The 10,869-nt window shown below is 35.4% G+C and overlaps 1 protein-coding gene across 1 annotated transcript; it reads left to right on the top strand.

Moving 5' to 3' along the window:
- Nucleotides 1-2,420: 2,420 nt before the first annotated feature.
- LOC124374285 lies at nt 2,421-3,368 on the top strand. Its single transcript, XM_046832527.1, has one exon. The coding sequence runs from the start codon at nt 2,421-2,423 to the stop codon at nt 3,366-3,368; it is 948 nt and encodes a 315-aa protein (XP_046688483.1).
- The last annotated feature ends 7,501 nt before the right edge of the window (nt 3,369-10,869 follow it).

Here is a 10,869-nt window from a genome sequence, read left to right as displayed (position 1 = left end):
AAAGAGACACATCGAAATTGGAAAAATTTCGATAAGTTATAAATTTCTCCTTTGGCCTATAGTTGCCATACCTGAGATCACAATATACCAGGTGGTGGTCCGTAATTTGTTTACGTCTTGAATCAAGAATTTTGGACGTATCCACTAAACCAACTTTGACTATGTCTAGACCTTTATTCACAACAATATGGTCGATCAATGTCGAAGAGCTCTCGGTGACACGAGTGGGCTCTGTTATGAGTTGTACCAACCCTAACGATTCATACAGGTTTTTCAGGAATCTACAATCGGCCTTACCAGTATCCATAAGATTTACATTAATGTCACCCAACAAAACAACATCATCAACATCCAACATCTGATCAATAAACAAAGAATACAAAATAGAACTCAGGGTGGAATATATAACACAGGGTGGTTTATATACCACGCACACACACAGCTTCTTGTTTCTCAAACTAAACTTGCCACAGATATATTCTAAGCGACTATCAACATTGTTCAAATAAACCAGCGTCATTTGCAGACGATTTGCAACCAGGAGTGCCACTCCTCCACCAGCGGCTCCCGGGAGACCCTCAGCGCCCTGTCTGTCCTTGCGCCATAAAGAGTAGCCATCTACAATGAAACAATCTGAGGAAACATCTGGAGTCAACCACGTCTCCGAGAGACCAAGAATGTCAAATTTGAAATCATCAATAACCGCACACAGCTCCTGGAAACCTGTGTTCATTGATCTCACATTTAAGTGCCCTACTCTGGAAAACAACTCGCCCCTCTGATGCCGTTTCCCGACTCCTTATGCTGAACAGAAGCCTGCGACACCTCAGGAACAGCTCTAAAGTCGCCAGGAACTGCGGAAACCGGCGAACATCCACCCGGAAAAGTTTTTCTCTCGTGCAAACAACTGAAAATAAAATTCCCGAACCAGAAATTTCCTGCCCTATTTAAGTGACGACCATCACGAGCAAGGTGATACCCCCTCACCAGGCGGTTCGCGTCAACATAAGTGACATTAAAATTAATGCACATAACTTCTAGCTGTTCATTAAAATTACAAAGTGGTAGTGGTGCAATGTCTCGCCTAGTTAACACTACTCAACATAATGTCAGAAATTGGAAAGTGTTTTTTTTGCGGTACTCAACAGGTCCGCCATGCTATGAAGTGCCGCGCGCTTCCCCCAACCGCCATTGTACCCAGGTCGTCCGTTATAACCATCAACAAGATTATTGGTGCCAACATGAATATAAATAATCTTTTGGCTGGTTTGGCACATACTTCAAAAGCTTTTGCTTAATATGCTCAATTTTTGCACCTGGATTGATATCTAAGGTGGCCCCATTTTTCAAGCAGAGATTCCCAGCATATCGCAACAATGAGTCACCGATGACCAAGACATTCTTTAATGTCCCACCGCCAACCTGCCGATCAGTACCCCGCGACCGCTCAGGAGTACAACCCTCACTTACAAGTAATTGTTGGTGTTCACCGTTTGATCCCATTACAGAACATGCATAGGGTGAAGCCGGCTTTTCGGTTGACTCTGCTACTACATTTGCCCTCAGTCGTTTTATTATTCGCTTAAAACTGTTTCTAGACTGCGAATTCTGTTTAGGGTTTTTCTCTCCATGAACATGATACATTTTTAATAACTCTAATATCATTTTCACATGTTATATTATTTGAACCATCTAAAACATGATAACGATTTCTACATAGCGGCCCAGGCCTCTTTTTTACACAGTATGTTTGGGATTTATGACTAGATCAGCCACGCACTAGACAATCTGGAGTTATGGTAATATCAGATAGCACGTATTAGCCTATATTAGTTGAGAACGGAAAGTTTTACAAAATAAAAGATGGTGATGTTGATTAGAGGAAATTCCTTAGTTACACAATTAATTATCCTGTAGTGTTTTCAGGTATTTTCAGTTAAAACGTGTCTAAAAAAATTTTTCAGGTTTTAGTTGAATAGTTTTTTTTATTTTCATCTGTTTTAATTGAACGATTCATGGCTTGTTGGATATATTAAATAGAAAATCCATTTATTGTCTGCATATTATGATATTCTCTATCGTATTACCCTAAACACACATAGAATGTAACGCATGTATATCTGTTGTTAATAGAAAAAGGTGCTCGTTTAGTCCGAAGCACATCACTTTACACATCACTCGTACACTCGTACACAGTTACTTGAAACTTAAAGGACAACTGTGATTCTTTCGAGATATTTACGTATTAAGCCCTTATGATTCAAACTAACATTATTTTATGTTAGTTTGAAAAAAAGCGGTTTCTTTTGGGCAGACAGCCTTCCTTTACGCTCTCTAATTTAACATTAAATTGTAAGTTTTTACATAGCTGTTACACTCAATTTATATTTTTGTGAGTGTTTTTAAATATTATTCTCAGTATGGCATCAGAAAACTGTGGCAATTGTAACAATAAAATTTCTAAAACCGGAGACTATGCATCGTGCTCATCCTGCAGCAGAGGCTTCCAATTTGAAAGATGCAGTGTGAAGAAACAAACTTGGACATCCATGGGCGCTAAGCAATCTACTTGGGTATGTGCTATTTGTAGAAACAATAAAAAATGTTCTACATCCCAAAATGAAGATGAAGACGTAATTCCCCAATCAAGCCCGGATGACGATTTACAGGTTAGTAGCCTAGGTGTTCAGAGGTCTATCCTCGCCAAAGTAACGGCTCTCATGGACGTGAAGGGAAAACTGGACAGTATTGAGTCATCTATGAAGTTTTTCACTGAAAAGTATGACTCATTGCTGGATGAGGTCGTCGACCTTCGAGCTGAAAATAAAGAGCTTAAAGCCGAAGTTAACAACCTCAAGTCAAATGGTCAAGCTTCCAGAGACGCAGTTGACAAGCTAAAAACCAAGGTGGCAGAACTTTCAGCTGAGATTGCCGACCTGGACCAATACGGTAGAAGGCTAAACCTTGAAATACATGGGCTGAAGGTAGAAGGAAACTCAGCACAAGAAAATCTTGCAGAGATGCTACAAAAGGTGGCCAAAGACATCAATGTGGATTACCAGCCTTCCCAGGTTCACCAAGCACATCGTCTACAACCACGTAAAGACGGCAACCCACCCACCATCATCGTCCAATTGTACTCAAAGACTATAAGAGACAAGTGGCTGCGCAGTGGGAGAAAAGCAAGAATCATCGGAGTTTACTTCAACGAGAGTCTTTCGGTTTATCATAAGCTGTTACTCAAAGACACTAAGCTAAGAGCCAGAACACATGGCTACGCTTTTGTCTGGTTTGGTGGCGGGAGAATATTGGTAAAAAGGGAGAAACCAGTCAAAATGTTCTGGTCATCAAGTCTACAGACGACCTAAAAAAGATAAACTAGGTTAGCCTAAATTAAACTCAAACAAAAAACTAACTTAAATTGTTTAACTTCGAAATAGAGCCCTTTTTCACCAGTATTCTGGATATTTGTTTGTTTATATTGTTTATTGGAAGCTGTAGCGTGAATTTAGCTTATATATTACCACCACAGCATTTCTTACCATATTTATACTATAGTAAGCCTTTAGAAATTGTTGATTTTTTCATAGTTTATTTAATTTATTGTTGTTTATTGTATCTAGATCACTATTGGGTGTTGTTATTGATTATTGTTATTGCTATTTACACCTCTTTAGTCTATTGTTCCCTTTATTGGAGGCAAAGAGGGATTGTTAATTTTTTAATAGTCTATTTAACTTGTTATTGCTTGTTGCCTCTCTACCTATTTGCCAATAATGTTTAGATTTTATTGTTACATAAAATTAAATAGTTTATTCTTAACTTTATTCATGCAGGAATAAAAAATATAACCGATAGTCGTTTATATTACTGTAATTATAGCAAATTTAAAGAATGGACAAATAGCCTAGGTGAAAGTTGAAAGGATATTGACCTTCTTTATCTAAACATCAGATCTCTGAATAAACACTGGGGCACACTAAAATTACAACTTTTATCCAATAATAGTAGGCCTAAGTTTGATCTGATTATTTTATCTGAAGTGTCATGTGACTCTCATGAGTTAGCTTTATTTAGTTTGCCATCCTACACTAAAGTGTCAAAGCTTAGAGAAAACAAGGCGGGAGGGGGAATTGTTATGTATGTCAATGACCTAACGCTTCAGTTTTCACAAATCACAGTTGATAACATAAGCACTTACGAACACATTACTGGAGAATTGAGTATACTGTATTGGGATCGAAAGAACCTTACAAATGTATTATTCATGCAGTGTACAGACCTCCCACCTCCTCTAGTGGTTTTTCACTCCCACAGGTCACCGAAGAGCTAACTTATGCCCTCAAGAAACTGCACACAATCGAAAGTTTGATACTAATAGGGGATACCAATATTAATCTGAAGAACAAAAGTGATTTAAATGTACTGAGTTATGAGGCAGCATTAGCAGAAAGGGGCCTAGAAAGGGGTATATGGGACTACACGAGAGAGGAAATACTCCTGGGTAGTGTAGTAAGATCATGCATAGACCACATTTATTATAATCTGGATATGTCTGTTAAAATCATCTTCACTGGTATAATTAAAACCAAAATTTCTGACCATTACCCTATAGTTTCCAGAATAGAGCTATTGGGAGGAGGAAAAAGAGACACTGAAGTTGAAAATACTAAAAGAACCACTGCTAAAGAAACTAATAGAGAAAGAAACTTGGGATCTAGAAGATACAACTAGTGTAAATGCAGGATTCGAGAATGTAATAGATAAATTCATTAGCATCTATTACAGAAGTACTATTACCATAAATAGGACAGGTGGGAGGATTGGTAAGAAAGGTGGACAGCACGTAAGGACTCCACTGAAAGAATGGATAAACCAGGAACTAAGAAACTTATTAAAGGAAAGGGACAGAATATTTAGACTATGGAAAGGGGACCCCTCTAACATCAGATTCCAAGATTTGCACAAGAATTTAAGAAATAGATTGAACAATAAAATAAAGTATAGAAAAAACATGTACTACCAGCATTTATTCGAAGTCAACAAAAACAATTCCAGAAAGGTTTGGGAAAACATAAATTATCTTTTGGGAAGAACAACTAAAAATAATATTTATAAATCAATTGAGGTGGCTATGGGAAAAACCATGAGTAAGAAATAAATTGTGGATAGCTTTGCCAATTATTATTTAGAAGGCATTGATAGAATAAAACACTGCTGTGGTAATAGAGAGGGATGTGATATAAATGAAAATATGGATAACAGTGTATTACAGAATCTCTACATACCTATAGCTACTCCGAAAAGTATTGTAAAAATAATAAAAGGCATTATGCTGACAAGTCCCCAGGAATCGATGGAGTAAGAATGAAAGACATTCAAAAAGCAATGGATGGTATCACCATACCATTGACTAGATTAATAAATACATCATTAAAAGAAGGAATATTTCCGGATTGCTTGAAAACATCTATTGTTAGACCAGTATACAGAAAAAAAACTGTGAAAAGGATTTTCGAAATTATCGTCCGATATCCATATTATCATCTGTAGAGAAAATATTAGAAAAATATGTATTATAAAACTTAAATAAATACTTAGATGAGAATAAAATATTAAGTCATAAACAATTTTGATTTAGAAATAATTACAACACTGAAATGGCATTAAAAGGGTTTGCAGATATATGAAATAAATTATGGACACTAAACTGCATAGATTGGCATTGTTTAGTGATTTTTCAAAAGCTTTTGATAACGTAGAGCATAATAAGATTGTTGCAGCCCTATTCAAAATGGGTGTGAAGGGTCCTTATTTAGAAAGGTTTAATAGCTATTTAAAAGACAGGAAATTTGTGGTAAAAGTATTGAACACACTAAGCAATGAGAGACATAAAAAGTACGGAGTACCGCAAGGAAGCCAATTCGGTCCAGCTCTTTCTATAATTAATTTAGATGAGATTTTAAAAAAGATAGAGGATTGTCACATTTTTGCTTTTGCAGATGACATACTACTCCTGTCACAGCATAAAGATATAAGAATTGTAGAAGAATTACTACAGAATAATTTTAACATGTTAAACAAATGGACTCATGACAATGGCTTGATAATAAATAACCAAAAGACATGCTTAATGCATATTTGCCAAAAGAATATGAAAATTGATAGAGTAGTAAATATTAAATACCATGATTGTGATTGTTTGCATGGTCATAAGCAATGCCAATGTGAGAACATTGAATTGATTAAAACTGTGAGATATCGGGGCATAACTGTTGACCATAAGCTAACGTGGAAACCTCATGTAACTTTATTACAGCGAAAACTCGGCCCCTGTATTGCCATAATGCATAAACTGCAAAATAAACTTACTGAACCAGCAAAGATAGCAGTTTATAAGGCACTATTTCAATCAATAATCACATACGGAATAACTACCTGGGGAACAACAGCGAATAGCCATTTAAACCAAATACCAAATTTACAAAAAAGATGTTTAAGGGCACTCTACTGGTATGAATTGGACATAAATGACAATCAATCGGACCAGCACTATAGTTTAAAGAGGACCTAACACCAAAAGAATTTATATATTTAAAATTTACAGATATATTATGAAAATAAACAATTTAAAGAAACCCTGGACAGAAGCCATAATACTAGGCATTTGGCTAAGTACAAAATACACACCCCAAGGACAGACTATGGGCGCAGGCTACCAGAATATATAGTACCGAATCTGTTTAATCAACTGCCTAGTGAAATAGAAAATTTACCAAATCTAAAGAAGTTTAAATCGACAGCCTACATTTGGTTAAGTACAACTAGACCTCTATATCAACTATAAAGACAAAACTTGCCATTTGTAGATGTCTTAGGAATAGGCCTAGCATGGCCCAATCTCCACTAGCTTGCACTGACATTCCACTACACTGCATAACACTCAAAATTATTTTCACTACTCAGATTTACTTTCACTATACTAAACTGTTGTTTATTCACACTACTTTATCCACTGACCACGGAAAAGCCACTAAACCCAATTTTACTCAGTGAGCAAACATAACATAAACATACCCAAAAACAAAACATAACCTAACTACACACGATTAGCAGAAACTGTTTTGACCAGACGACAATACTGCACACAACTGGAGACAGACAAAGAGGAACAAAATCAGACATTATGCACGTATTACACAAAACTGAATTCCTAGAAGAATATATTTTTATTATTATTAGAAGAATCATTTTCAAATATCATACCATGTTATTGTAATTTATATTGTTTTCGGTATGTAATACTTATACTATTTTATTGTTATTGTTATATTAAGTACTAACCGTATTCATACAGTTTCCAAATATAAATAGAAACATTATGCCTGCCCTAAACCGCAAATAAATCATCATTAGTATTTTAATGTAGTGAATTGATTTAAGCAATACAACTTATTAAAGGCATTATTACCAGTAGAAGTGGAACAGTTGCAGAAGTAAGAAAATATCGCTGGACCTCGCCGACAAGTTTTTTTATGTAACTTGGCGCGGCCAAACTGTATAAAACAATGTAATTGAATAAATAAATAAATGTGTCCCATGTGATATTTTTTTGACTAGCATTTGTATAAAGAGACAGTAATTTACTTTTTAGGTAATAAATGTATATATAATAATCGTATTGAATGTAATAACATTTATTACATTTCTAAAAGTACACACGAGTCTTTTGCATTGCGTTTTATATTAACCTACAACCGCAGATACCTACATTTTATTACGCTGAGAGTATTTGCGTTATTCCACTTATTAAACACTTAACGATTTAAATAATTTAAAATTATATATTAAAATTATACCTAATTACTAGTTGACATAAGCAACATCTGACAGTAATAACTTCTAATTTTGGCCAAAATTCAGCAATTGTGCAAAGCATCGTAAAATGCTTACTTTTCCAAATAATAAAATATTACTTAATTAATAGGTAATGACCACAAGAAAACAGATAAAACGTGGTGTATAAAAGTGAGGCGTGGATTTACGAGACAAAAAGCAGGTGTTTAAGTTCACCAATCACTTGACCTGCCGGGTCAGACTGTTTGTGGTAAGTGGTTCCCATTCCCACTCTACTGTAATGTAGAAACAACATGCTACCTTGTACTCCAGGGAACCTCACTTATACTAATAAAAAGACTGCTATTCATATACTTCCTTGAAACTAAAATTACAGACGAAATAATTCTGAAGTTGCTTTCAACAACTTGTGTTTTGATAGGGATTTAGTATGAGTTAGAACGACAAATAAAAGTATAGTTGATATGAAAATTTTAAATTGAAATATATGCAATATCCGCAAAAACAAGTAAGAGAACAATAAGGAGTTTCATATATGGTATAAACTGCAAACACGATTTGGAAATTAATTTACTAGAAGAAAGCATTTCCCGACAAGTTGCTAAATTATTTTTACAATATTATAACTATACGTGTACCTAGGACCGGAAAACCTTTTAACTACTGAGTTTTTAAAAGTTGTATATATATATATATATATATATATATATATATATATATATATATATATATTCTAAACACTAATGGTTTGCCAAAGTACCAATTAATGGCATACTAACTGTAATAAGCCCCTAAACCTCCCTCAGAATATAAAAAAGTTTACGTAATTAAAAGTTTAGATCATTCTGAATTCCTACTCTAAACACTAAAAGTCCATTTTCATTTAAAAAACGAAACCAATATCTCATCCAGCATCCTGAAAAATTTTATTATATTTGTTTGTCAGTGCTAAAAAAAGAAAAAAAAATTATCATCAGGACTCTGGTATCCACTGCACGACAATACGTTCCACAAATATCGCAATATATAATGTGTTTAGGAAAATATTATATTACAGTTGATTTATTTATTCCAGTTTATTGATCAAACGGTATAGAACAGTGTAAATATATCCTCTAGGTTGAAGTATTGCTAAATATCTTGGACTGTAATGGATATTTAAAAACTACACTCACAGAGTTCCAGACAATCGATGAATAAAACATGTCTGAATAGTGCAAATGTACTCTGCCAGATTGATGTACCTGATTGTTACAACCGATTGTGTGTGTTTGTGTTATCGGCGTCGATCACTATATAAAGAAAACATTTCGGTAACGGAGTAATGCATTGTTATAGTACGAGGATGACTTACTTATTGACAGTGACTGATCGATGTATCAAAGTACAGCAAAAACCGTGAATGAAACAGAAATTTTAATTCTTTGTTTGTTCAAGTGTAACATACTGTAAGGGTTTCAATTTTATACCCTGTTTTTTTTTCTTAAATTACAAAATGTTTATTTTGACAAGTAGATGTGTTGATTTATTTTCGTCGATAGTCGTCGTCTTCGTCATTCCATTAGAAAGAGTTGATTTGAGGTTAGGTGACCTCTCTACTTGGGGACCTCTCTACTACGCTGCAGCGTCTGCCGACGACTGACGAAAACGCGTTTCTGCGCATGACCAGGTGGCGGTCTACTTATACAGCTGACCCGACAAGGGACAGGAAGTTTGCTTGCTGACGTTCTTGTGTGATGTCGATTCAAGGAGAAGAGTTTGCTTGCGAACGTCGTCGTGTTAGATCGAGTCGAGGAGAGAAGCCCTGTACGAGAGAATACGCAGTCGCCATATTATATCGTCTATTTGGTGAGTCACCACGATTTGTAATCGTTAAGTAAATTTAATAATTCGGTGCGTAGAATAGCGTTTTATAGTTTATTGCGGTTAGTGATAGTAGTGTATCTATTAAATATAGGTTATACTACCCTTCACTACCTTTCCTAGTTTGCAAACGTGTATTTTGCATCCTATAAGCCGCATAAGCTTGTGATCCTATTCCTAAAATTAATAATTCGGTGCGTAGGATAGGTTAACAGCAGCTTATACGTTATAGCGGTTAGTGACAGTAGTGTATATATTAAATATAGGTTCTACTGCACATCACTACCTTTCCTAGTTTGCAAACGCATATTTTGCATCCTATAAGCCGCATAAGCTTGTGATCCTATTCCTAAAATCAATAACTCGGTGCGTAGAATAGGTTAACAGCAGCTTATAAGTTATCGCGGTTAGATTAAAAATCTGTTTTCTCACGCACAAATAATTGCTGAATAGTCGTCGTTACGATAGAATTTATTTCTTAACGTCATATTTTAGAACGGGGCATTGACAGTTCTAATCAACAATTATTTACGTAAAATCACGAAATATAGAACAGAAAACTGTGATGATATCGTTCCATTGAAGAGTGCGAATAACTAAATTCGCTCTGAACGAGTCTGAGTTTTTTCTGTTCACTTACGTTTAACCTTGCGTATCATCTCGATCTCTACCAGAGTAAAGTGGGGGCGCGGGTAAGATAAATATCTAAGGCGATATCACAACCCTGGAATAGAACCCAGCACGACTGCAACTATCAGGGCAGACGATATAAAAAGCGATTATACCGAAACACCTCACAATACATGATCTTCTGCTACTCACATAATACACAAGTTAAGTTTGAAACATTTTAGCTTTAAAGCAGTTTTTAGCTTTTCGGAATTAATATTTCACTGGTCGGTACTATCTCGAATAATGCCTTTCGTCGCCACTATCAGCACATGACACCACCACAGCTGATGCCCCAGCCTGCACTGATGGCTGGAGGCAGTACTGTCAACCCGTTCATCTACTAGATCCTTTTACGTGATTGTTTATGTACGATTCTCAAAACTTAATTGATTGTTATTGATTTTTTTAAATTTTATTCCTTAAGGAATTGAGAGTAGTTGGTCTTACTTAGTGTAGAGCCGTAGTAAAGATGAAATA

Source organism: Homalodisca vitripennis, unplaced genomic scaffold (assembly GCF_021130785.1).
Source record: "Homalodisca vitripennis isolate AUS2020 unplaced genomic scaffold, UT_GWSS_2.1 ScUCBcl_7695;HRSCAF=15488, whole genome shotgun sequence".
Classification (NCBI taxonomy): Eukaryota; Metazoa; Arthropoda; class Insecta; order Hemiptera; family Cicadellidae; genus Homalodisca; species Homalodisca vitripennis.
This window is presented reverse-complemented; position numbering and strand designations above follow the sequence as displayed.